Source organism: Echiichthys vipera (genome assembly GCF_963691815.1).
Source record: "Echiichthys vipera genome assembly, chromosome: 2".
NCBI classification, from domain to species: domain Eukaryota; kingdom Metazoa; phylum Chordata; class Actinopteri; order Perciformes; family Trachinidae; genus Echiichthys; species Echiichthys vipera.
Window position 1 is genome coordinate 9,841,360 of NC_139827.1, and position 27,923 is coordinate 9,869,282.

The following is a 27,923-nucleotide window of genomic DNA, read 5'->3' on the forward strand; positions in this document are numbered from 1 at the left end:
CTGCTCGCTCCAAAGACAAGACCGAGGTGAGTGAAGTTTTTGGGTCCTTTTTTGCAATTGAGGCATAAAACTAGAGTAACCTTGGTAAGATTACTGAGATGTAAGATTACAGTTTTGTGTGTGTATGGTGTGTATGGTGTGTATAGTGTGTGTGGTGTGTGTGTGTGTGTGTCGGACAGCATCCTGTATCAGCTGATAGTCTTTTCAACTCCCTCAGTCACTCACACACACAGTAAATGTGTGCACTCAACAGCTTTTAATCACTGTGCTTTTACTTGGGGTTTGGAGCTTTCAGCGGCATCTTTTAAAGAGACTGAAATCATGTACACCATCGAACATCATCAGACACCATCAGACACCATCGAACATCATCAAACACCATCAGACACCATCCAACACCATCGAACACCATCAAACACCATCAAACACCATCAAACACCATCGGACACCATCAAACACCATCGAACACCACGAACACCATCCAACACCATCCAACACCATCAGACACCATCAAACACTATCAGACACCATTGAACACCATAAGACACCATAAGACACCATCAAACACCATAAGACACCATCCAACACCATAAAACACCATTGAACACCATAAGACACCATAAGACACCATCAAACACCATAAGACACCATCCAACACCATAAGACACCATAAGACACCATCAGACACCATCAGACACCATCAAACACCATCGACCACCATCGAACACCATCAGACACCATCAGACACCATCGAACACCATCGAACACCATCAGACATCATCCAACACTATAAAACACCATAAAACACCATCAGACACCATCGAACACCATGGAACACCATAAAACACCATAACACACCATAAAACAACCATCGAACACCATAAAACACCATAAAACACCACCATCGAACACCATAAATCAACCATCGAACACCATAAAACACCATAAAACACCATAAAACACCATAAAACAACCATCGAACACCATAAAACAACATAAAACACCATAAAACACCATAAAACAACCATCGAACACCATAAAACACCATCGAACACCATCGAACACCATAAAACACCATCGATCACCATCGATCACCATCGAACACCATCGAACACCATGGAAAATCGACCTCCCCTCGCCTCCCGTCATGTTACTCCACATGCATAAGGCGATAACGTGTTTGTCTCTGACAGCAGGAAGCATTTGAAGCAGTCAGAGTTAGGGAAACATAGCAGGCAGAGAACTAAGGTCATCATACATGAACTAAAGAGTCTGATTATTATTAAAACTATAGTTTAGTTTAATTCACGGTTGGATGGTTGTTACTGATGTAGTTTGGTATCTTTGTTCTCTTGATTCCAGATAACGATTTGTTGCGTTAGACACTCAATAAACCTATCAATGTGACAGAAATCTAAGTGAGATTCTTCATTTAAGAGACAATTGCAATGAATGGGTCCCCAGAGAGACTAGCTCCATCCCAGTGGAGAGTAGTCATTCAGCGGAGCCCAGAGAGGAAGCAGATGCTGTTGCTCTCTGTGCGCTCCGCTGAGCAAGTGATCTCCACCGGGATGGAGCTAGACCCTCTAGAGACCGACAGAATCTCAGTTGGGCGATGCATTTGCCTCTACGTTGGCGGGCAGTTGTACTTCTTCATCCTCTCATTTTAGACCTTGGGCAGACTGAATGCTATAGTCACTCACCACCGCCTCTCGAGGTACAAGTGGTATTACACGACAGGACGGACCAGGGCTAGCTAGTTAGTAATGCTCATTTCAGTCGACCTCTTGGATGAGGACACACCAGACATCTTTGACATAACGTCCAACAAAAAAACATGGAGCAAAACGAAAGCAAGAGTGCTGTTTCAAGATCCTTTAAAGACTCAAATTCACAAAGTCGTGTTTTTAAAAGCTTTTCTACCAAACAAACACCTCATTTTGGGGAACTTACATCATGAGAGCACAGGCGGTATCCATTTTGATTTCTACACATTAATGTTCACAGACATGGAGGTACCAGCTCAAGGAGAGATTGTATGTATATATATATATATATATATATATATATATATATATATATATATATATATAACGTTAATTAGTGGCTACATCTGCTCACATACAGTAAAGGCCACTCAGTATTATTAATGTATGCAGAATTCATCACTTTTAGGGGCTGCTGTCTCTGGTCTACGAGTCCCAAAGTCTGGACCACAGGCTCCGTGTCGGTTGTTTCCTTTGCCTTTATTTGACAGTTGAAATGAAATAAACAGAAAACAAACAGAAAAGGATGTGGTCGATGCATGGTTCACATTGGTTCTTTTGTAGCAGGACTGTTTTTTATGTTACCACAGTCTAAAATGATCTATTCATAATAAAAAAAAAAAACATATATACTTTTATTTTGTAAATTTTTGGGTAAGGATAGGGTACTTAAAATAATTTAGTTTTAATAACGTCACCAGCTCTATGTGCACATCTTGCTCATGGTGGACTGAAAATCATGATAAGCAGAAATAATGATGCAGGTCCTTGTTTTGTATAACTTTTTTTCTAAACTAACTTGTGATACATATATAAAATGTCAACAAGCTGAACAGTTTTACTTTATTTTTAAAGATCATCTTCATATTTTTTTAATAGAAAAGCAACATAGAGAGAGGAACGATAGGCCCAGCAAAACCCGTTGAAAACAGAAAATGCTGTTTTCGTTTCACAGGTCCAGTGAAACGAGGTTTTGAATGTTTAAGGCCACTGAAACTTCAATCATGTTTTAGATGTTGACTTATTTTTCCTACTGTTCCAGACATCCTTTGGTTGCCATTCATATTCATAAAATACTTAAAGAAAAAAATCACTTTGCAGATTAGCGTGAAACTTCACAGTGAACGTCAAGTCTGCAATGATTTTGTTGTAATGTTTTCTGGTAGTTGATTTTCATAATGTACAGGAGGGAATGGAAATCAATGGCTGCCTGGAGAAAAAATAGATGTAATAATCATAATAATAATTATAATAATAATAATAATTATAATAATAATACATGCACAGCCTGCATTTGAAAATGCAAAAAGGTGATGATTTATAAATAGAGTTAACTTGCAAACACACCTTTAAACATCTATTTGAACTACATCTCAAAGCTGTAAAGGTTCTGCTGAATATTAAAAATATAGCTGTTATGATTGGAAACAAATATTTGTGAGTCCTTTCTTTCATCTACAGTCTCAGAACTACGGCAAGTGTGCATTTCAATATTTCAAATTAACATTTATTTTACAATAAGTGATACGATCTTAGACGGACACACTATTCTCTGCCACAGCTGGAACAATACTGGCTGTTTAATTATTTCTCTATTTATGTTTTTGATGCGCTCTTCTCGCTGGTTTGAAGAGGCTGAAGCTCGGACCAATCAGGACTGAATGATAAAGAATCACACTGTGATGACAGTTATTGGGTTGCTTTGTTATGTTGCCACGGAGACAACCACAACAACACGACCCCGATGAAGCAGATTAGCTGAGGTTTGGACCATCAAACGGCGCCCAATCATTTATTTATAGATATAATTAACTTATTTTCCGACAAATATTTAATGTTATAAAGAAATATGTTAGATTTCAGCCAACTGAAGAACATGGTCGATCAAATTTAAACGGTGCAGCTTCATGTTTTGTTGTCTAAGTGTGGCTGTAGGTGTTTTTTGATCCCGAGCCAGAGTGCAGAACCAAAATATAGCTCTCTGTCCACGCTACATCACTTAATCTCCTCTGCAGAAACATGCACATGTCCACACACAGACTCACCAAAGTCTCTGCTGGGCATCAGAGTCAGAGTGCCGGCAGAGGAGCAGACGCTCAGGTAAGTGACAGACGCATGTTATCTCTGATGCAGCACTTTACAGTACAACCACTGCACTGTGAGTTAAGACTTATACGAGGCTCCAGCAGGAAGGAGCGGTGTGTTTTACCGTGATCTTATGTGTAGTTAACTCTTCTTGCTGTGTTGACACTGCTTTGTTGTGACTAAGAACTGTCAGGCTTTTAATCCAGGATACTTCACAGGTTCTATGCTTAAATAAAGGCCCACGATTCACACAGCTGTCTTTTTAAGGTTTATGTCTCTCCGCTCCTGAGCAGACACCGTGAAAACTATAAAACAAAGATACATAAACAACATTTAATCATACATCCAGACGTTTTAGGTCTCTCAATCCAGAGTCAATTATCAGACAGGCCTGTACACATGAGTAAGGCCAGCTTAAATCTTCAAACATACAGTACAAGTGCACACTGAATATCTTACACAAATATGGACACAAATTAAATTACAATCAATATAAAATGACCGTGTTCGCCCCTCGAACCGTGCAGAATGATTAAAGTTTGTGGCTGTGCGTTCTTTCTCTGCCGCCATGCTCAGCTTACATCCCATAATGCAAAAACACGTCCAAACTGGTCATGTGACCCCTCAAACTCTTGAATTGGCATTATTTACACAGTTGACACACAAAACAGTCTGGATTTCAAAATAAAGTTATCATTTTACATACTTACAACATACAGTCAGACAGTTAACTCTCAGACAGTTACACTTGAAGTGAGGAGTGAAGCATGTAGAGGGACTGAGATGTAGGTATGAAGGATGAAGAAATTCTTAAAATAACAACTTCAAAATCATGTTGATGCTACACTGACTTGTTATAGGGAGAATGGGGCCTCTTTTTTCCCACACGCCAATTCTTGCACAATGTAACTTTGGGCGGTAATGGTGCGCTCCATTTACCTCGGTTGTCGGAAAGCCGGAGCTGGGAATGACGTCTCACCCGAGTCATCAGCGTTTCTGTTACAAAGTCGGAAAAAACACGGCTGAAACTACCAGGCTACGGTTAGCTGTTGTTAGCACGGCCTGCTTTGTAGTTCGCATATACACATGAAAAATGTAAATGACTGTATGACAGCATTTCCATATATAAACATCTAACAATACAAAGTATGTTGCTGACTTATTGTGACAACAAATAGTAAAAAGTCTTAATAAAAGGATTATTACAGGAGCTTCTTTACTGCTTACAACCGAGGCAAGCATCTTTAAATGTCAACTGGGGGTTGTGTGAGTCGTCCAACTTCCCAAGTCGGAAATCCGATTTTGGGGTCGTTCCAGTTGAAAGTTCTGACTCGGAGCTCGGAAACCACTTGTTCCTCCTGTTTGGCTGAGCAGGTGCCTGATGCTTTTAGGCCTCCAGAATCACAGCTGTGGTGAAGGCAAAGATGGATTATGTGAAGCTGCAGGGCTCAGTTTCAGAGTTCATACAACATGTGAACAACTTTGATCTAGATTTCTCTAGGATAAACCACAGCTCACTGTAGAGAAAAAGGAATTGAAAGGGTATGTGTTTAGATGAAGAGGAAGTTCAAACTACACCTGCAAATCAAATGCTTTGTCAGAGGGCAATACTGTTAAATGCCTAAATGCATGAAGTGTAACCACTAGAGAAAGGTTTTATTGAGAGAAGCAAAGGGTGTGCTTCCTCCGTTCAAGCAACATTGTGTGAGAATCATTATTTTTTGCGACCTGGTGTCCGTACCAATCTCATGTTTTATTTGCTTTTGTCTTTGCATTCAGATGGATTTCCAATCACAACTGTTTATTTCATGTGGTGGCGGGTTTAAGATGAAGACAGAGGAGCATCCTAGTTACGATTGTACCCGCCGTTCTCTGACCAGCGCAAACTACCAAGCACACAAAACTCAGATCAAATATGTCCAGTTGTACGCGTGCATTTGTTATGAATACATAACTTGGGTCTGGCAATGCAAGACTATATCTCGAGTATGGTCTGGCTGCGTAAGTTGACATTCTAACATTCTGGTTTATTTATCATTATACTCTTATGCTGCTTTAAATTTTATTGATACAGCTTATGCTCAGGTCTTTTGGCATCTAGAGCTTTACATGAGCACACGAATGCACCGCATGGCTGAGAGTATTAAAATAATGAAGTGGCACAAACATCTGTATCTTCTCACAAATGTTAATTCAGACTCATGAAAAACCTTCTGAACATTTCTGCACACATGCAAACACAGCTGCATTTTATTTAGATTTTTCTTTTTTTGACCACATTTTGGAGTTTTGCGACTCATAATGAATGTGAGCGATGTGTGCTGTTAAACCAAACATTAGCAAGTTCCCTCTCTGTTCAGTACATGTGTACATGCAGTCACACAGTCAGTGTTTGCTTTGACTCCACTCAGGACTACTGACTTAAACGGGGCTATCAGCAAATCTCTTGATCAGCTTAGATGATGCGGTCTTCTACTTGTCAGTGTCTGTTATTTTTTCACTGATTCATCAGAGTGTACCCACATCTGTGGTGGATGTGTGTGGGTTGGAACAGGCAAGCTCTGCTTTCCTTTTATACGTCAAGAAGAAAAAAAATATAAAGAAGCCACCCACATCAGACTCTACAAGCGTTCACTTTGAGCTCTGTAAATATCCTGTCAGAAACATGAAGCTTATAACATTCATACTGCTTTATCTATTGGCATTATACTGTTTATATATATACCAACATTTTACAAACAGACCTCTTACATGTATCATATGTAAGCCGACATGTATGAAAGACAATTGAAATATAGATTTAAAAAAAAAAAAAAGATTTGTAATTGGAGACTTTTCTGATTTTAAACCAGCTCTGTGTCACGGGCGTGTGTGTGGAACGGTATTTGGTTTCCCTCTATGGCGGAGCTCCCTGTGGAGCAGAACAGCGGAGGTCGAGATGAGCATGACGACACAATTGGTGTAAAAGTGGAAGTCAGGATAGGAATGAATTCACCAGTTTTCTCATATGTTGAATTCTTTCTGATGTACGAACACAATAGTAGTGTAGAGTAGTCCAGACCTGTCGTAGGAGTCATGTGCAGTTAGTTTCCCACTAATGGAGAGTATATTTCATGACTTTGAAGCAATTTTGAGTTTGAAGATCCTGTGTAAATTACACCTCATTGTTATGTTGACATTATACTGTTTTACTCTGCATTTTGATATATGATTGATTTCTAAATGTATTCCTATTGCCTAACAACATCATCGTTATCTTTAAATTGGCTATTGATGCTTTTGCATAACCATAATATCAATGTGAACGTCTCAAACTGCAAACAGCTTAAATTGTTTGACCCCCTCCCATTGCAGCCTTTGATCACCTTTCTGTGGCAAAAAGCCATTTTTATATTGGACCACTTTACTTCTTCTTTATTTTGATGGACAGTATCAGTCAGCAGGTCCCTTAACTCTGCTGCTGATGCTGTCAAATGATCAGCTTTCCTTTCTGGTTATCTGAAATCAGGACTTCAATAGGACATACGCAGGAGCCTTGGTAATATATAATGAATCTGACATGGCACACTCGTACGAGCCCCACCGTACGGAAAAAAAAAAAGTAAGAGAAAGTTAAGATATGTCTACGAAAATGTTCTTGCATGAGGCCAAATGACTTAGGAGCTGTTACCTAAATCAGGAAAAAAGTCATTAGCCTACTAACAAATAGGCTAATAACCCATAATAACCATGGTTACCAAACTGTTAAAGTAGGATCTGTGAGTTAAGAAGTTTCTATAATACCGCCCCAGTTTTTTTTCCACTGGCCACTCAATCCGACACCAGAGAGTTGGCAGGTTATCCTGCTTATTCCCATTACGTGTTCAGTGTAAGTGTGTCTGTGTGTGTGTGTGTGTGTGTGCGTGTGTGTTCGCGTGCGTGCATGCGTGTGTGCGTGTGTGCGTGTGCGTGCGTGCGTGCGTGAGTGCCTTCTCACAGTAAAGACTAAGTCTGGAGGTGTTTTTCTGCTGTCTGAGACAAGACATGTTTAATCCCATAATGCACCTGGCCACCAGTACCACCACCAGTGTGGCCTGGGATGACAGCCAAATGAAAGTAGTGATATTGCATTTTTTTTAATATCCATTAGTTAATCATTTCTCAGTTTGTTTTTTCCATTTATCATGATTTAAATCTACAATATAAAATTGCATATATTGTGATAAAGGGTTTGTCTGCTTATAAACTAACCTGATACAGAGTGTGTTGGAAAATAACTTCTAAAAAAACATGATTCAGTTCCCAGGGAAGATGATTGTTTTTGTTCATGGTGGTTTAGCAGCGTCAGTACTCGGTAACTCCTACACAGAGCCGTCTACTGGTAACAGAAACTTGTGTAAGAAGCTGCAGGCAGTAAATCAGGCCGCAGATGTCTGAAGGATGAGTTGGTACAATAGGTGCTCTGGGAAGTTCTAGAAAAAGTGCTATTAGTTTGCTTTAAATAGAGACACATTGCTTGAACACGACCAGGTAATAGGATCGGCTGGCTTTAGCTCAGGTCACAATGAAGGACATGCGGCTATACGCATGATTCCTGATGCTAGATTTTAACCAGTCAGCACACAGCCACGCTGAATACTATAGAACACCGCGAGGTTAAAAGCTGCTTAGTTTAATCATGGTGTTTGTTTTTATTGTGAAGTTCAAGTATCAGCTTGTCCAGTTTGTCTGTCTTCAGCTACTTTAACAACGCAAATCTTAAGGAATGGTCCCACATTTCTTACATTTAAGTTATTTTAGGGGAACTTCCAGTTGAAAGATTAAGATTGAAGAGTTAACAACGTCTTTGCATGAAACTGACAGCAGGTGAGGGCTGAAATAATCAGTCTATTGAGTGATAAGTTGATCCCCATGTTTAATTCTGACTCCAGTTGGTTCATAATGTAGCAGATCGGAAAAGTAATAGCCAAGAAAATCGATGATCTGACAGTTTTTTAATTCAGGAAAAAATGGAAACAATCTTTACTTTTAGCTTCTGTTTTATATCATTTTAAATGAAAACAGCACATTTGATGACATCAGCTTTTACAACATAAGTAAATAAATGTACGGAAACAATAATCAGCAGATTATTTCATAATGAAAATAATCAGCAGATCACACTGAGATGAATACGCCCTTAGCTCCGGTGTTGAAGTGTATTATTGTTTTAATATCTTATCAGTGTTGTATCTTGTGGTTTACCAGTCAAGCATCATACACTTCCTTGTGTTCTCTAATGATTTTCCATCTCTCCTTCTCGCTGCAGGGGAGGAAGGCCCCCGGGCGCTCAGGGAGTCGATCCAGCAACATCTCCAAGGTAACGCCTGACTATGAGAGAGCCTTGTTTACCCAAGATGAATCTGATGTGCAAGAATGTGCTAATACTACAAGTGTTACTAACCGATCAATACAAGGTGCTCTAAGTACACACTGCTTTATGATTTAGGAGACTCTAAATGACACTTTAGGCTCTTCCAATATGAATCTATGAAAAAGATTTGCTCATGGAAATAAACCCACAGAGAATCAGCAGTCACTTTCAAGCATTTTTGAGCAAATTGTTTGGTTTAAGACCAGCAAGATCACTAAACTACCAACGTATATACATTTTAAACAGCAGCAGGGAGCTGCATGTAGCAAACAAAGGCCCAGATAAAGTAAAAATAAACCAGGACAAAGTAAACAGAGAGCTAAAATAAAAAGCCTCTTAGCAGCTAAAGAGCTAAAATAGATGTCTCAGGAATTGACGGAGGCTATTGTGAGGGGTGTGGTGTGACATTGGCCCCTTCCCTTCCCTTTTTTCAAACTCTGTCTTCATTTCATCTCAATTACAAACCAGACTGAAAAGGTCGAAACAATACAGTGGTAAAGAGTGAATCGTGGACTGATATTGAATGAATGCTGGTAATCCTCAAAGCAATATCAGTCAAAAGCAACTGGACTTGGTTATTTGTCTAGGAAGACGTTTCACCTCTCATCCAAGAGGCTTCATCAGTTCATGTACACATCTGACCAGGCTGGGACTGGGACAGGCTCAATGAATGCTGGTGTTTCTCCGTGGCTGCTGGATGTGTACGTGTTAATGAGCAATGCTTTATAAGGCTATAATATGTCAGGGTGGTATGTGTGTCTGTTTATTTTGGGTTCTTTTGTCCCGTAACAGTCATAAAAAAATGATTTTAGCTTTAAAGATATAGTCTGTAAGATTTAGTCATCTAGTTAATTATCTTTAAAGTTCCTATCTATCAAAGAGTGAGTTAAACAAATGGTGCCTGATCATATGACCCACTAATGAAAGCACTTGTTGCCTCTTTGCTGAGTAGCCTATTCAAATCTGCGTCTCTGTGGCGTCATTCCCTCTCTAAATGCAAATACTACGCCATGTTAGTGACGCTGACAGCGGTTGGTCTGCCGGTGAAGCTCGTCACTTATGCTGCATTTCATTGTAATTGGAAATCAGGAAATTCAAACTTCTGAGTCAGGGTTGTAGTAAGGGCAGAGGTGTAATAGGAACATGTGTGTATGGATTTAAGAGGGTAACATATAGGGGACGGACCAGAAGTAGAGAGGTAAATGTGACCATTAACGTGACAACATGGAGGGCTCAGACAGAGCAGGGTCGCCTGCAGTTGCATCTTCCTGTCACAGAGGCCGCTAGAAACAACGTGTCGCAAATCTTACGGATTATGACTTTGAGAACATTCATGTTTATGATGATTATTAAAATAAACCTTTATTTGATTATGTTGTCGTGAGTTGTGACTTGCATAGTAACACGGAAGCTAATTTGACACTTTTGGTTGTTTCAGGCCAGCAACTCTACAACAGGACTGACCACGGCCTCAAGAACGTCAATCACCCCGTCTTCTCAGGACATATGCAGGTGAGACAGCTGTCTTTAAGTGTCCCCCAGGATTATAGTCACGTTGGCTGAAAGTGCAAGACCAATGCTTAGTTTTATTTTGATATGTTCGTGTTATTCACGATGGTTATGTCGGTGTTATTTATATTTGCTTAGAGTTTAGATTAGATTTCTTTTTTGCACATTAGAAAACAAACAAAAAACATAGGCAACATTAGCAACAAATACATAGAAAGGATAATTTAAAAGAATTGTGCAGGTGAGATTAAATAACCCTATAGCTATACAGAGGATAAAAAAAGCAAACAAAGTGGGCATCATTGAATAGACACAAAAAAAATAATAGACATAATAATATTGAGTATATTAAACCTAGAAGTATTGTTCCTCTCGGTAAAGTAAACTGTCGGTTTGTGTGGAAATGTTTTTTCTTGCATAAAGGGGTTGAGAAATAACAACAAAAAAGTTATTTAAAAAAAAAAAGAAAAGTTCTTTGAGTATCTGCAACCACAAACATTTCTTTAAAACTCCAGAGCAGCCGGAGCCCTCTGTGATGTCAACATGCACAGTTTAAAGCTTCCTCTCCGCTGCGTGGGAGACTGAATTAGTGTGGTCTGCTGCACACAGAGGACATTAACAAAATTAAAATGGATACTGAAGTCCTATAGTGCAATCAATGAGGGGAAGATGGCTCTTTGCAGAAATGGTATCCGCTGTGTTTTGTATCAGTGTGGAGTCATGTATGCGAGTGGATCTCCATTTATCACATAACATCGAATCATTACAAATCCTCCATTTCCTATTCTGCCTGAATACCAGATAGGTGGAGAGATTAGATCTCCACACTGGCCTGGGAACGCCTCCGGATCCCCCAGTTAGAGCTGGGAAAGGGAAGTTTGGGGTCCCCTGCTAAAGCTGCTGCCCCCGCGACCCGACCCCAGATAAGAGGCTGAAGATGAGAGATGAGAGAGAGAGACTTCAGTATTCAGTCGTACATCATGTCCCATTTTTCTGTCATTTCGCCATAACCGCCCTGAATGACATATCAGTCCTGGCACCATCATCTCCAGTCAACTAAAGCTGGTGGGAGTTTCAAGCAACAGCTGATTTAATGTTTTTGAACTCTGGAATCAGAGTATCCTGAAATCAGTCGACTCTGGAGGATGCTGTCCTGACGCAGATATCTCAGATACAGATATCTCAAAACCTGGGTTTACAAAGACAAAACATTCTGCTTTAATGTGTAGTAGATAATTTATACAATCATGTTTGTCTTCTGTGATTTGGGTTAACAGACCATTTCAGCCCATTTGTTTGGTTAATGTCATCACATTTATGTCTTTTCCATTTCATTTCACCTTGTTTTTACACATCTTCATCTGTCTGTTTGCGTGTGTGTGTGTGTGTGTGTGTGTGTGTGTGTGCGCGTGTGTGTGTGTGTGTGTGTGTGTGTGTGTGCGTGTGTGTGTGCGTGTGTTCAGTTCTAGCCAGCTGACCCCTTTAGAGGAGGATGTTCCTAAATCACAAAAACAAAACAAGCACACACACGCCTCTGTGATGACCGTGGCCAGCGCAGCTCCGAGCTCGTCAGCTCAGGCGCAGAAGAAGCAGGTGAAGCGCCGCCACCGCCGCAAGAGGAGCGGCTGCAGCGTCAACGACTGCATGGAAACCAATGGCAAACAGGAGCAGAGCGACCTCAGCTCTGACCGCAGCGAGCGTGGGGAGAAGAGGGAGCGGCCTGCTAAGAACCGGAGAGAGCTCCCACCTCGTCTCCGCTGCTCAGGGGCCCCACAGTCAGAATCCACATCTGAGGATGAGTCTTGGCGTGAGGCCCGCAGCTGGAGCAAAGAGAAAGCCCGAAGAGTGCGCCGCCGCAGTGGGAGCAGCCGGGAGAGGGATGGAGCAAACGGTTGTAAAGGAGGGGAAGACAAAAACGAGGTCATGGAGCTGCTGTCAGTGGAGTCGGATGAAGGGAAGGAGAACCACCCTCTGGTGGAGGAGAGCGGAGGCCTTAAGAAGCGCCACAGCAGCAGGGCCTCAATGAAGAGAGACGACCATGTTTCACCGAGAGGAGGCTCACACAGCAGAGAAAAAGAGAAGAGCTACAAGTCAGGAGACAGCTCGTCACTGGCAGAGGATGGCGAGGAGCTCATCACCAAGGAGTACCAGGAAAGGGGGTCAGGGGATGGGGACATGGCGGTGCCCACACCTCAGAAACACTGCGGTGTGAATGGAGGCACAACACAGTACTCTGATGACTCTGAGATGGAGGTCTGCAGGTTAGTGAGGGTTTGTGAGCCTTGCGTGAGTGTGAGTGTGAGTGTGAGTGTGTGTATCATCCATCAACATCAGGGTCAAGTTCAAATTTAACATTATCTTTTAATAAAAGGTATATTCACTCAATCTGTCAGTAAGATAAACCGAAAAACAAAGAAAATAGTAAAGCTGCATATCATTCCCTGTTCTTATGTGAGTGTACTGTTTATGGATTTTCTGTGTGTGTGTGTGTGTGTGTGTGTGTGTGTGTGTGTGTGTGTGTGTGTGTGTGTGTGTGTGTGTGTGTGTGTGTGTGTGTGTGTGTGTGTGTGTGTGTGTGTGTGTGTGTGTGTGTGTGTGTGTGTGTGTGTGTGTGTGTGTGTGTGTGTGTGTGTGTGTGTGTGTGTGTGTGTGTGTGTGTGTGTGTGTGTGTGTGTGTGTGTGTGTGTGTGTGTGTGTGTGTGTGTGTGTGAAGGATCTGCCACTGTGAGGGGGATGACGAGTGCCCGTTGATAATGCCTTGTCGCTGCACGGGGAGCCTGAGTTTCGTCCACCAGACCTGTCTTAACCAGTGGATCAAATCCTCGGACACTCGCTGCTGTGAACTCTGCAAGTTTGACTTCGTTATGGAGACGAAGCTCAAACCTTTGCGCAAGGTAACCACATGCTCATAAATCTCACTCACAGCAGCTGGGACCTACTGTCAGGCTGTAATCATGAACACCATTTCTCTCTCTCTTCTTCTTCACCTAATGTTGCTTCTCCATCTCCATCCCTCTGTCCTCCAGTGGGAGAGGCTACACATGACGAAGGGCGAGAGGAGAAAGATCTTCTGTTCAGTGTTGTTTCACCTGATAGCATTAGTGTGTATGTTGTGGTCAGTCTTCGTTCTGGTCAAGAGAACCACAGAAGAGATCAGACTGGGGAAGAACGGTGAGTACTTTCCCCCACACAGAGACACGCAGAGTAAAAGTGTTATGATCCATGGCAAATTAAAGGTACCATGGGGAGTTTTTGATCGTAAAACATTTTTCATCTAAACTTAATGTGAGTTAGCCTCATGAGACCATCCTGATCTCGCAGGCTTCATTGTATTTTTACTCGCAGATCAGTCTGGTAATGTATGACAGAGAAAATTTGGAGCCATTTGCCAAGCGAACGTTCAATCAGCGTTGGTTTTGAGGCAGGTTTAAGTGTGACGCAGTTCATGCAAATCTGACCTGCTTTAGACACATTTTCAGACAATTCTGTCAGCCGCTCGCTGCCACTTTTTTATCTTGAATCCTTCTGTTGGAATATGGACTGCGAACTTGAAATTGTGCTTTTTATCTGTAAATTTGCGTTACAAAAAAACTAAAATATCCTTTACCGACATGTTGTTTACTGTCTGAGCTTTGCCTCGACGCTCTGTTAGCACGTCATACACTTCGTTGATCTGCTTTGTTGATTTGGCCGACATAGGTGGTGATAGACAGGTAGTTAATCCAATCAGAAACCATTATTTTCGCACCTTCCCTAAAGATCTCCAAACGAGAGTTCCCAGATGGATATGCTGAGCAAATGAGAGTCATGCGAATCAATCCATCTGGTAGAGTCAGGTTAATTGTGAAGTAGGCCAAACAAACATTTCCTACCTCAATAAACATTTGCAAACCTTTTTTTGGTGCGCCTTTGTTGCTTACTCTTTTCAGGCATATAGCCGTTTACAATTGATATAATTCCCAATTCATACACTGTACACGTTTACTCCTGGACTTTTCAGACTCACAAATCGTTTCTTGCTTTAACTCAAAAAAGTTGAAAAATATGTGATAATGAATAAGAATAGGAGTAAAAATAGAAATCAGAAAAAGATCTGAATGATAAAAATTCAATTCATTAAACCAAAGACTGTATATAAAGATGGACAACGCGCCCCAGTTAAAACCAACTGATCATAAACAAGAACACTTGAAAACACATCAAGATGATAAAAACTACCTGTTGGCGAAAAAACATCTAATATATAGCCTGTGAATATTCTCATTTGTCCAGGTTATCGTTATCAGTGACCTATGATGATGATGATGATCTAATATATATAAAATATTTGTATTAATATAAAAATATCAGTATTAAAATGCTATAAGTATATAAGTTGGTCTTCTGTGCAATGCTTCCATTATATATAGAAAAAATTTAAAATGAGCACATGTCTACAGACAATACAGGACCATTAAAACGCTGCACTTTAGCGCCTCTAGTGGTCAAAAACTCCCCAAGGTACCTTCAACCTTTTCACCTGTCTGACTCTGGTGGTGTGATTTTCCTGTGTAGTCTCTTGTTGTGTCCATGTTTTCTCTAACTCCAGTTAAATGTTGTGTGTTGTTTAGTATAAATCTCCCAGTTCATGAACCTACCGTCCCCCCGCGTGTCCCTCTGCATAATAGCGGTCAAGAGGGAAGATATATCAATGTACACAGAGACTTAAATAATTCCATTTAATCCCAAAATGACCAGAAGCTCGTTTTAAAATGACCCAAAAAAGAAATGAAGTTACAGCTTCATCAACGACTTTATAAAGACGCATTCAGTTGAATTGTAGTTTTATTGTTTACGGTAATGTTGGGACCTGCAACCCATAAATGTATGTAACCGAATCAGGGCATTAAGCTTAAAGTGAAATCATCCCATGGTCTTTTTTGGCACTTACATACATAAAATAACCCATTAAGACAGGTTTTTTTCGTGTAACAACTATTAACGGAGAAATCCCAAAGAGTCACTGACACTGATTAGCTCGGGGCAGCACGGTGAACGCATTAAATCGTTTTTTTAACCACTAATACTGCTTAAAATAACAGCAAGCCTCTGCAGTAGCATGAGAAGAGTCCCTACACAGAAAACAAATCACCACTGAGCTCCTTCCTTTTGGATTGACTTTGGTAATAGACTTGAATGGACTTTACTATGAGTGGAGCTGGTACCGGGGCTTTAAAAACACTCTTTTATTAGACCTACTTTTACTAACTACGTTGTTGGTGCTTTGGTTAATGTGTTAGGACTCCTATCATGCTACTGTAGAGGTTTGGTGTTATTTTGAGCAGTATTAGTGGTTAAAAAGCCGCTTTAATGTTTTAATTTGTAAATTGACTTGAATGGACTTTACTATGAGAGGAGCTGGTACCAGGGCCAGTAGGTAAGTCACACTCTTATAATAAACTCTGGGTTCACTAACTATATTGTTGGTGCTTCAGTAATTGTGTAGGGACTCTTGTCATGCTACTGCAGAGGTTTTGGGTTATTTGGAGCAATATTAGTGGTTAAAAAAAAGCGGTTTAAATGCCTTTACCACAATGCCCCGAGCTAAATGTGTTAGCCACGTCCGGTTGGTAGCGACTCCACCATGTTTCTCCATTTATAGTTGTTGAAAAGACCATGGGGTGATTTTGCGCCGGAATTACACTTTAGCAAAACAATGCAAACTTTACATACAGACCACATGTTGTGATCAATGCCACACTTTTCAGGCAGTTGTTGGTTTGATAGACTTCTCTTTTGACAGATGACCCATCACAGTGAACACTTACTCATGTTTTTATCGTTAGGGTATCGTCATATATTAAAGGAAGTCATAATATCAGCACATGGAAATGCAGTTGAGGACAGTGATTTGCAAAATAAAAAACAACTTTTCAACATTCAGGATTTGAGTGTTATTCGAAAATGAAACCCAGAAAACAACATGTCGTGGAAAAGGTCACGGTTTTGATGTGAGCGATCAATCAAAGTCTCTGCTCATAGTGTTCCCCACCACCACTCGATGAAACCATAACTTTAAGAGGAAAAAAACAGCCAACTGAAGGTTCACTGTGACTCATACCCACGCAGGATAGGTTTCAAATCTCTGAAAACTGAGTTGCACACTGTACTGACACAAAGTGAAACACATCTGACGTACAGAATCAATTAGTTTAGGTCAATGAGCCAAAGCATTTAAAAAATACCAGTGTTTCTGTAAGAAAATGAGGATTATATACATTTTTCTCAGGTAGTTAAGTGTTTTTACTGACACTTTGACTGGTCACATGATGGTTGTTCATCAGCTTCACTTGTATTTGAGTTTTTCACAGTTAGACCCTTGGGTGCTTTTGTTCGTTCATTGTCGTGTTTGTGTGGCGTGTTGTGTTGTGCTGTGATCATAGCGTATCTATATTATCATTCTCGTATTGATATATAGAAATATATAGATATAGAAAAACATAGATGCAATATGTTAAAAACACGTATTAGTAAGCATTAATATATGAATTGTTTATAATAAAAATAACACATTTATTCCGAGGTCATAGAAATAAGAGAAATTACACTCACTCTTGATTGCAGAGGAATTATGGAGAGTTTCTCTTCTGAAGTACTATACACCCGAGGGTAAGCATAGCTCCGCACACACCACCATCTGGGCTGGACGATAATTCGATATGATCATTTATCATCTTTCACTGGGATCCTATCGCGATGAACTCATGTATTGAGATATTATGATACACAATTATGTCGTTTAAATTGATAATGATTGATAACAAGCACACGCTGACTCAACTTTGACAGAAAATCTGATGTGAGGTATTTTGGGTTTGTATTTTGCACTAAAGTTCTTAATAAAATGAGAAAATACAGTATTTTTCATTTGTAATGTATTAAATTCACACAGGAGTGTACGGAAATAGGTTTTACCATGTGGTTATTTTATATAGACTGTGTATTTATTGAATTAATAGAGAAAATGCGTATTACCTACGTATATTGGGATAGGAGATTTTGGTTATATCGTCCAGCCCTGCCACCATCATGATCCATCACACGTCCTGCGGGTTGACTAACAGCCGCTGTGTGCGTGTGTGTGTGTGTGTGTGTGGGTGTGTGTTTGTGTGTGTGTGTGTGTGTGTGTGTGTGTGTGTGTGTGTGTGTGTGTGTGTGTGTGTGTGTGTGTGTGTGTGTGTGTGTGTGTGTGTGTGTGTGTGTGTGTGTGTGTGTGTGTGTGTGTGTGTGTGTGTGTGTGTGTGTGTGTGTGTGTGTGTGTGTGTGTGTGTGTGTGTTCACGTCCTCAGGTATTCTGGAGTGGCCCTTCTGGACCAAGCTGATTGTGGTGGCCATAGGCTTCACAGGCGGGCTCATCTTCATGTACATCCAGTGTAAAGTCTACTTGCAGCTGTGGGGCCGCCTCAAGGCCTTCAACCGCATCATAACTGTGCAGAACTGCCCGGAGAAAAACCTGCACAACCCTCAGGCCCAAGCCAGCGCCCTGACCAACGGCAGGCAAGAAACTGTGGAGGTTCCAGTCAGTCTGGCCCCCGTTCCCACTCCAGACGCGCACGTGGACTCAGACACGTCGGTGGAGGCTGCGGTGGCACCAGCACAAAACCCTGTGTGACCGATTGTCGTCCAACTCAGAAAGAGTCCTGAATCACACCCTGCTCATCCAACAAACACGAGCTTATGTGAGCAACGTGTGATTTAGACTCGCAGTGTTTTAGTGTTGTTCTTCTCAGCTCCTGTGATTACTGATCTTGAGACACAAGAGACGGATTTAAGTCCTTCAGTGATCAGGCCGAAGGGCTGCAGTGACGCGAATGTGCAAACTAACGAGGAATGTGATGGGCCAGAAAAGGGGAGGAAAGAGGAGGTGAGGAGATGTTAAGGAAAATAAAGCCATCAGCAAGAGAAGTTTGTAAAGACTGTAGTTATGTGATATATTGAGTTTTATTCCAGTATGCACTTTCTCAAACTGCACTGACACGAATTAAGGTGCGATGCTATTAAAGGTCTCAGTATGCTTCACACACCAGGCCGGTCATTGACTGTCGGTGAGCGACTGTCGCCCTAGTTTTTGTTGGCGCTCGACAACTTTGTCTGCAGTTTTTCTGCCCATTCGGCATGTTGAATCTCCAGCGGACCCGTCAGTGAGAGAAATAAGCCTGATTTTTATTATTGCAAGGTGCTACACGGGATACAGATGCAGAAAATATTGAAGCATACATATTCAGCTATAAACAGGAAGGACACGTACAAATACAGAGGACACAAATTACATTACAACCCTTATACAGGGAGGTGATTGGGAAGACATTTTTTGAAGCAGTTCACAGACTCAGCTGATCAAACAGAGGCATGGGGCCTTAATGGAAACAACACAGTCACCCTTGGATTCAGGGAGAGAGCGGGTTGTTGAGAGACCTTGGTCGGATGATCTGATGAGTGGCCTAGAGGTGGTATAGGGATGTAGAAATACAAAGGTGTATAAAGAGGCAAGACCGTAAGGCCTTGTATGTGATAAGCAGTATCTTGAAGTATGTTCTGTACTTACAGGGAGCTGATGAAGGGTTGGTGTGATGTGGGATCTACGGTCAGTTTTATAACAGCCTAGCTGCAGCATTTCACTCCAGCTGCAGGCGAGACAGGGCTGCTCGCCTGAGACAGGAGGAGAGGGAATCGTGTAGGCGTAAAAAGATGAGGGTATGGATTAGTGATTCTACATCTCTGGTTGACAGCATTGATTTGATTTTTGTGATGTTGGGTCAAAGTTTATTCTGCGGCGAGATGCAGGGGATTGTACAAACAGGGATGACTGTGCATGCTTTCTGGAGTCTCTAAGGCAGTAATGGTGTTGTATGGTACGTGATGATGTGGTTCTGTGATAGTTCAATCGTTGGGAGCGGAGAGCAGGAGATCGGACCGCACATTGCACGATGGATGCAGCTCAAAGAGTTGACTGACCACTTGTTGTATCTGAATTTGCATAATATGGACTCAAAGCTCAACTTTATGCAATCAAGTACGTCCATCGCAAATTACTCAGATCAGACAGTCAAACCAGGCAGCACTGATCAGATATTGAGATTCTGTTCCTGCATTGCCTAATTTCTCGCCTTTTTAGTGTACTGTAGAGATTTAATTTGAGAAAAGATTGTGACCCGGCCCCCATGTTTAAAACAGTCAAGCAGAAACCAAACACCAGCCACCAGCCGGAGCAAGCAGGACCGTCTTGTAGTGATGGGAATTACGACTCTTTGATTGAAGCCGGATCTCACAGCTCCGTTCCTGTCCGATAACCGTTCGAAGGAGCGGCTCATCGCTCTTTTTTAAATACGGGGTGGGGGTTACTATTTCTCTGTGAATATCGATCAGGCATCGTGTATACCCCCATGTCTGTCACGCATGCTGGAGTCTCAATAAAAGCGCGTTTGGTGTGTTTTCAGGGTAGCAGCTGTCTATGGCAGGGAAATTTAGTCAAAGAACACTTCAATTTGCTAATGTAACATCACTTCTCAGGCATGTTTCTGTGTTTGCCGGATTCAGTGGATCTCCAAATGATACTATAAGCACTTACACAAGGCCTTAAAGACCAGTGGAAGGTTTAATTAAGCAGAAATCTAAAGACTTCAGGTGTTCATAGATTTCACTCATCTTAAAGGAGCCGTACTGCCTCCACACGGCTCTCACATGCCGTTCCCCAATGCTCGAAATGCCAACATTTTATCGTCGCCACATGCATCAACATGCTCGTACAACCGGATTACATTATCAGGAGTTCAGACTACAACACACAGAGGGAGAGCGCTCAGGGCGCCATTACTCCAGAGTCCAACTCCTTTGAACATGCTGTCACAGAGACATGGTAGTCATTAAAATGGAAATAGTGGCGCTCACTTCGGCGCTGCATGCGGTTGTACACGAGGGAAGTGATAGATGTAGTGGTGTGAAGACTGGAAAAGAAGAACTCAAAAGAAAGAAGTTCAGACCCTGCCTGTTTTCACACCTTCCCACACTTGACCAACCGTTGTGTGAAGTGTGAATACGTGAAAGCAGCTTTCAGACGCTGTGAGATGATCCAACAGGCACGTTGTTCGAAGCATACTGAGGCCTTCACTCTCCTTCTGGACAATCAGGTCTTCAGACACCAAAGAGTAAAGATAGAGGAAGTCGAGAAACAATTATTTAAACTGTATATATTTAGCTCAGTCTGAAATCTGAAGATGTTCATGTTTTAAAAAGCTGGATTTATTTATAATCATAGGAGAGTTTGAACATTTCTCACGTAGCCCAGTTGTTTATGACGTTTTGTTTGTTTCACAGTTTGCAGCTTTATGGAGATCCGACTCTGTGAGGTCCCGTTATTTATACACTGATGTAACTAGAGCTTTTCATGGTTACCACCCGTGACTGTATTAGACTTGACACACTGTGTGAGTGACTGACCGGTCAAAATAGAAGAGGCGACTGTTGTTTACGCTTGTTCACTTTTCTACAGGTTTAATTTGGTTTTTACCAAATTATGTCACAGAAAATAACACCTTCTCTGTCTTATAGCCACAACATTAGAGCACTCAACATCTTTGTCAAAACTTTCTTTTTTCTATCTTTGAGTGAGTATTCAGGTTACATACGATTCATATTTGTTTGTGCAATAAACAATGAATGTAGAATCCCATCACAGGCTGGTGTGAATTTACTGAGCAACAAGAAGACTTTGAAGGCGAAGTTTAGTTCTACGTCTCTGAGAGTTTGGCGCCATCTTCTGGACAGTCAAGGAGAAGCAGCATTTTACCCACACAGGTACAAAAACACCTTTTCTATAAAAAAAAGTCTTTGCTGAAGTCAGTCTAACGCTCAGCTCCACAGTCAGTTCTCCTGAAGACGTCCCGAGCTTTGAGCAACGGTCAGTCGTGAAGAGCCTCCGCTTCAGTCCGACATCAGCACCATCTCGTCCAGCTGCTCGTCGTCAAAGTCATCATCTTCAGCATCTTCATCATCCTCAATATCATCTTTTGCGTCGACATGTTTCTCCTCTTCTTCATTCTTTGCGTCTTTGTTGGAAACCTTCCGAAGTTTAATATTCGGAAGTTTCTTCAGATCACCGGTCCACTCTCTGCCGAAATAAAAGACCAACAAATGTCATCAGAAAAAGATCTAACTAAAACTGCAGAGTTTCTGTCGGTCTTTTATTCAACTTCATGGTTTGTGGGAGTTTTGCTGAGGACCCAAAGAAGTGCAGTGACGAGTGCGAGCCATTGAGAGCTACAGGACGCATTTATTAGTAGTGCATTTTGTACACACCGTGTAGTGTATTGAGGCCCCGTTTAAACAAACATGGGTATTTTTAAAAAACAGAGACATTTCCTTGCATTTGTGCCCTTCGTTTACATGCAAACGGAGAATTTGTCTCTGAAAACGATTCTTTCTAACACCTCTGGCCAGAGTGGCGAGTTTTCGGCAGCCAATGTCAAAGAATGCACCAGAACTTGCACATGTGTAATAGGCGCAACCTATGTTTGCATTTTCATTTGGCTGTGGTGATCGTGGATCTTTGGCTAACGTGGTCTTGAGCTTCTCTATACACTGCCATCTACAGGTTTGGCATACTCATGACTGCATATATACACGGGTTAATGTAAACAAAAACTTTTCTGAAAATGGACAGGTGTGTACGATGTTATTTTTGAAAGCGGAGACGGCGAATCATCGGTTTATGAAAAAAGCCGGCCACGTGTAAACATAACCTGAGAAGGGACCGCTATTGACTGTTACACCGCCCAACCGCCTGCTGGGTAAAGGTATGAAGAGATGAACAAAGACACCAGAGATGTTACATTGTCGCAAACTCAAACATTTCAAGCACCAGCAATGCAACTTTCATGCTTTTGTTCCCAGAAATGGCCTAAAAACACATGTACATACTTCAGCATGGCTAGAGGATGCAGCTTTGTCATGGTGTAAGGCGTAAACCTCGACACAGCGTTGAATATTTTGTAAGAGAGAATGTTTATGAATCACACGTGCTAATCTAAAGCTTAAAATCACAATATTCTATAAAATCATTCAAATTGCTGTTAACATGTCAGTAACTTCAGCTCTCTGCACATTATTAATTAAGACTATGAAGATAAATCTTGATTTCAACATTAACATGATCATGTTTGTCAAACCATGGAAGCTAAATAATGCTAGCCACTCCAAAAGAGCGCTGCCGGGATGACGTATTTTTGTAGGAATCAATCTGGTTTGCCCGACAGAAAGCCAGTGACTTCGGGATTGTTGCAATGATTTCTAAAGAGTAAATACAAACACTAGAAGTGAAAAGCTATGAATGAGCCACACTACCTACTAGCTTCCGACTGATTTTGTATGACGTTTGTAGTCTCATTTGGCGACTTGTTAGCAACTGCCTTTTTAAAGACGCGTACAAGCTTCAAAGTTTATGAGCATTAGGTTAAGCATCTAGTCAAAACCCTAAAGTGCAAAAATACTAATCGTTTTCCGGGTTTTTGGACTCAATCCTGCAGCGCTCGATACATACACTGTAATAAAACAGAAAATTGTCATTTCTTCCCACTCACCTGAATGTTTTCAGATGTTTTGCATTTATGATGTCTGGAATTTCTGTAAAGAGAACGAAACAAAAGATCATGGAGGATTTTCCTACCCTAGAAGTGCACATGTACGTGTGTGTGTGTGTGTGTGTGTGTGTGTGTGTGTGTGTGTGTGTGTGTGTGTGTGTGTGTGTGTGTGTGTGTGTGTGTGTGTGTGTGTGTGTGTGTGTGTGTGTGTGTGTGTGTGTGTGTGTGTGTGTGTGTGTGTACATTTACATGACGAGCACTCACCAAACCCGATGCCCTCATACTGCGCCCGCTCTCGCTCAATGGTCTGTTTGATGACAGCCTCTCTGGCGCCATGGAGACGACCCTGCCGACCTTTGATCCCGTTCATCAGCTCAATCTGCTCGATTTCTGGTTCAAACCTTTGGAGGTACCTACACACACACACACACACACACACACAGACGCTCACTGAACATCAAGATGCTACAGTATGTGCTGTCAGACTGAGGAAATGCTGCTTTAATAACAGAAACACGCACAATCTTAATAAACCATAAATATTCAACCTTTCAATAATGTCACAGGCATCTTTTCTGGTGTAAATTGTCTTTTCTGGATCCAGCTGCTCCTGAAACCACAACAGCTTCTCCCCTGCGAGTTAAGAGACAATTAATAAAAGAAAAACGTAATGAGATTTTTATCTTCACAGGCAGGAAGTGTGTATAATATGTACATTTAAAATACGACTGATAAACAAGCTTACCGATGCCGCTCAGACGTGTTGCTTTGTCGTTCTTCTGCCTGCAGCATCAGAGAAACCAGTTAAATGACAAACTGTGTGTTAAACAATGTTTGATGACAACACTGATTATATTCAAGCGTGTTCGTTTATATCTATAGCAGCCTTATGCTATGTGTAGTAAACTAAAAAGTGTTTTCATTTAAACACAATACATAATAATCTGCATTCTCCTCCACCTTTACAAATATTATTATTTCCTTTATCTGATTCATTTCTTTTTAGTTATTTGGCCTGTTGTATTGCAAAAGGTCTAATCTACTATATGTTTATAGCAGACACAAAGTATTTAGTTTAGTCACACAAATATTCATTTGTTGGGAGAGTAAACAAACTTTTAAGGCTTTTTTTAAATTAAATTATTCTGAAGTTACTGCACTTTTTTTTATAGCAGCCCTTTAAATTTACATTGTTGATCATTTTACTGAAGCCACTGCTCATTTTACAAAAGTCACCACAGTGAAATCATATTACATTCAAGCGTGTTAATTTATATCTACACTAAATTATTATTATTACTACATTATTACAAACAAACAAAATAAGAACAACTGCACTATATCATGTGAATATGTATATATGTCTATTTTCCATTTTGTTCCCTTTTTAAATTGAACTTTATTGCTTTTTTTTGCTGTTTTTAATCTTATTTTATAATAGTCTGTTGCTGCTGTGACAACAGAATTTCCCCGTCTGCGGGACATTAAAGGTTTTCTGATTCTGATTCTGAAACACTACAAAGTGTTTTCATTTTAACACAACACTTGCATATACAGTAATCATCTGCATTGTCCTCCGCCTTTACAAATATTATTATTTCCTTCATCTGATTCATTGTTTTTATTTATTTTCAATACTTCAATACCCGTTGTATTGCAAAAGGTCTAATCTACTGTATGTTTGTACCAGACACAATATATTTTGTTTAGTCACACAAATATGAATTTGTTGGGACAGTAAACAAACTTCAAAGGCTTTCTTTGCTTAAATTATTCAGAAGTTACAGCACTTTTTTTTATAGCAGCCCTTTAATTTTACACTGTTGATCATTTTACTGAAGCCACCACAGTGAAATCATATTGATTCATCTATAAAATAACATAACTGCGGTTATTGGTTTTTATTGTGTTAGCTGTGTTTGTTTTTACTTGTTTTTTTTGTTTTTAACGCATGTTTCAGTTGTGTTGTCTGCCTCTCACCTCTCCTTCTTCTTCAGCCTGATCTCCTCGCGTGCGAGGTAAGCAGCTTTCCTGCTGAACGGGTGAACAACCTTCTCCGGAGCTTTTCCTTTTCCTCTCTGAGCTTTCGGCTGAAACACAACAAATAAAACATAATCAGAAAAAAGACTTCAAAAACTGTAAAAGATCCATAACACCACACCAACTTACCATTTTAGCTGTCAGAAAAGAAAAAAACAACACGCGTGCTTCTCTGTTGACAACTGAACCGGAAGTGGAATCGGTCCGTCGTCGTCTTTCTTCCGGGTGTGTTGCGAAGAAAATAAAACGGTTCCTGTTTTAGAGTTGAAAGTGATTCAATGTTTAAAAAAAGTGAAAGCTACGGAAGCGCTAAAGGGTCATACATTACGTACATTTTAATTCCTCCGTTTCTTCGTGATAACGAGAAAATGCATTTGAAAGATAATTAATGAAATGTGACAGGTGAGGGCCGTCATTTTGAGCTCAAGTAACACACTTTTAAAGTTTCTTGCACAGTTGCGGCACCAGACAGAAATATAAATACCTTGTGATAGCTCCCACTACAGTAGGTGTCTACAGGACCACGTTTTGCCCTGATCACACACACACACACACACACACACACACACACACACACACACACACACACACACACACACACACACACACACACACACACACACACACACACACACACACACACACACACACACACACACACACACACACACACACACACAAGGTGGAATCAACGCAAGCATCGCTAAAACAGAACACAAATAATTGGCTCTACACGTGTATTGACGCTCTGATACCCATCAGTTCAGACGGCTTCAGTGAGACTAGTTGAGACCAGTCCGGCTCCTGCAGCACCGCAGGCCTTGCTTGGTTCACATCAGATGTGAAAGGGGAACAAGTCCTGGTTTGCTTTAAACGCTATCATTTTAAAATCAGGAACAACAAACTAAATACTTTAAAAGCTCGATTTTGGCCACACACTTGTATCTGTTAGTGTGATTACAGTGGGCACACGTACTGTCCACATACTTTGGTGTACTTTTGTTTTTTTTATATATTTTCATAGTGCTTCCAACTTTGTGGCAACAGTTTCACAAGACAAAATCTTTAAAGAAACCTTCCAGTTTGGTGTGGAGGAGCTCGTAGAGAACCGTGACCTCAACACTGTTGGGCTCAATTGAAAAATGATCGCCCAACATCAGTGCTCGATGGCACACGTACTCTTTGGGCTGAATGTGAGAAAATGTCTGCAGCCAGGAGCCTAAGACCGTAGTTTTGGGATAAGATGAACCGTCCATGTACTTTTAAACAATAAAGTGTGATGGTGTGTCTTCACCTTTCTTTTGTGCAACAGGAACTTTCATGTGCATCTGCGGTAATATCATATTTCTTCCTCAACAGAGGCAGAAATAAACACTGATATCTTTCACTTTATCAAAGAAATAATCACCTTTCTGGGGATTGATGATGTCCAGTGTTGGGAGAAGTCCTCAGAACCGTATATGTAATATGTAAAACAATAATAACCCACTACAAATAAAAGTTTTGAATTGAAAAAATCCTCCTGAAACAAAATGAGTCAAGTTAGTTAGTAAAACCTTATGTAAGTATCAAAATTAAAAGTACTTGTGCTGCCGAAAGATGTCCCCTGTGAACTAGGATATTGTTTTATTTGACAATATTTGATTACTAATAATAACAAGATAAATCTGAGTTCATGAGAGATGATTAGAGGAAAGAAAAACAACAATTTTAATATGATTATTTCAATATGATCACTTGTTTTGATGTGACATTTTAATCTGTCTTAAGTATCAGCTGTTGAATAAATCTAGCAGAGTAAAAAGTACAATATTTCTTTCTGAAATATTGCAGCGTATAAAAATATAAAGTAGCATAAAATGGAAATGCTTAAGTTTGGTACTTTTCCACCACACAAACTGAAGTTAGTAACACCTTCAACACACTGACTCAGATCATATGACTCAGTTCTGGGGGAACGACGGTCGTCACGGATACTAAAATGACTCGTTTGTCGCAGACGGGAATTACAAAGCTCAGATTCTTTTGTAAAACGCCACAGGCAAAAACGTTATGGTTATATTCATTAAAGCTGTCATTTAAATCCGTTATGCAATGAGCTTCTAAGAGCAATCCTAGAAAGTTTTTTATTGGGTATTTAATTCTTAATGATGTTTGTGCGTGTGTGTGTGTGTGTGTGTGTGTGTGTGTGTGTGTGTGTGTGTGTGTGTGTGTGTGTGTGTGTGTGTGTGTGTGTGTGTGTGTGTGTGTGTGTGTGTGTGTGTGTGTGTGTGTGTGTGTGTGTGTGTGTGTGTGTGTGTGTGTGTGTGTGTGTGTGTGTGTGTGTGTGTGTGTGTGTGTGTGTGTGTGTGTGTGTGTGTGTGTGTGCGTGCGTGCGTGCGTGTGTGTGTGTGTGTGTGTGTGTTTGAGTGTGTACTTGAGATCTAAATGAAGGCGAGTGCAAAAGATGAAAGTGGTGCTAGCAACGGGGCCGGAAATAGGTAGAAAGTAAGAATGGGACCATTGACACACACCATG

The 27,923-nt window shown here is 40.8% G+C and overlaps 2 protein-coding genes across 2 annotated transcripts in view; one reads left to right on the forward strand and one right to left on the reverse strand.

Annotated features, from left to right (window-relative positions):
* Nucleotides 1–18,403, forward strand: part of marchf1 (membrane-associated ring finger (C3HC4) 1) — a gene marked incomplete at both ends in the record, with an annotated part of 18,464 nt that extends 61 nt beyond the window's left edge. Inside the window, 6 exons of the mRNA XM_083936789.1 lie at nucleotides 1–26; nucleotides 9,139–9,189; nucleotides 10,682–10,755; nucleotides 13,466–13,646; nucleotides 13,779–13,923; nucleotides 18,081–18,403. The exon at nucleotides 1–26 is cut by the window's left edge and continues 61 nt beyond it. Coding sequence (XP_083792915.1) covers nucleotides 1–26; nucleotides 9,139–9,189; nucleotides 10,682–10,755; nucleotides 13,466–13,646; nucleotides 13,779–13,923; nucleotides 18,081–18,403 — 800 coding nt within the window. The remainder of the gene's footprint in view (nucleotides 27–9,138; nucleotides 9,190–10,681; nucleotides 10,756–13,465; nucleotides 13,647–13,778; nucleotides 13,924–18,080) is intronic.
* Nucleotides 18,404–20,947: 2,544 nt separating this feature from the next.
* Nucleotides 20,948–25,605, reverse strand: tma16 (translation machinery associated 16 homolog). The gene is made up of 7 exons (XM_083924641.1): nucleotides 25,536–25,605; nucleotides 25,347–25,456; nucleotides 24,112–24,149; nucleotides 23,915–23,999; nucleotides 23,631–23,779; nucleotides 23,367–23,409; nucleotides 20,948–21,898 (listed from the first exon to the last, which is right to left on the reverse strand). The coding sequence occupies exons 1-7, from the start codon at nucleotides 25,536–25,538 to the stop codon at nucleotides 21,712–21,714; spliced, it is 615 nt and encodes a 204-aa protein (XP_083780767.1). The 5' UTR covers nucleotides 25,539–25,605; the 3' UTR covers nucleotides 20,948–21,711.
* Between the last annotated feature and the right edge of the window lie 2,318 nt (nucleotides 25,606–27,923).

Bases quoted from the DNA above. Each gene is read 5' to 3' on its own strand.
- tma16 (XM_083924641.1), bottom strand. The intron at 24,150-25,346 runs GTGAGAGGCAGA...CTGATGCTGCAG, and splicing joins AGGCTGAAGAAGAAGGAGAG to GCAGAAGAACGACAAAGCAA. The intron at 24,000-24,111 runs GTAAGCTTGTTT...CTTAACTCGCAG, and splicing joins AACACGTCTGAGCGGCATCG to GGGAGAAGCTGTTGTGGTTT.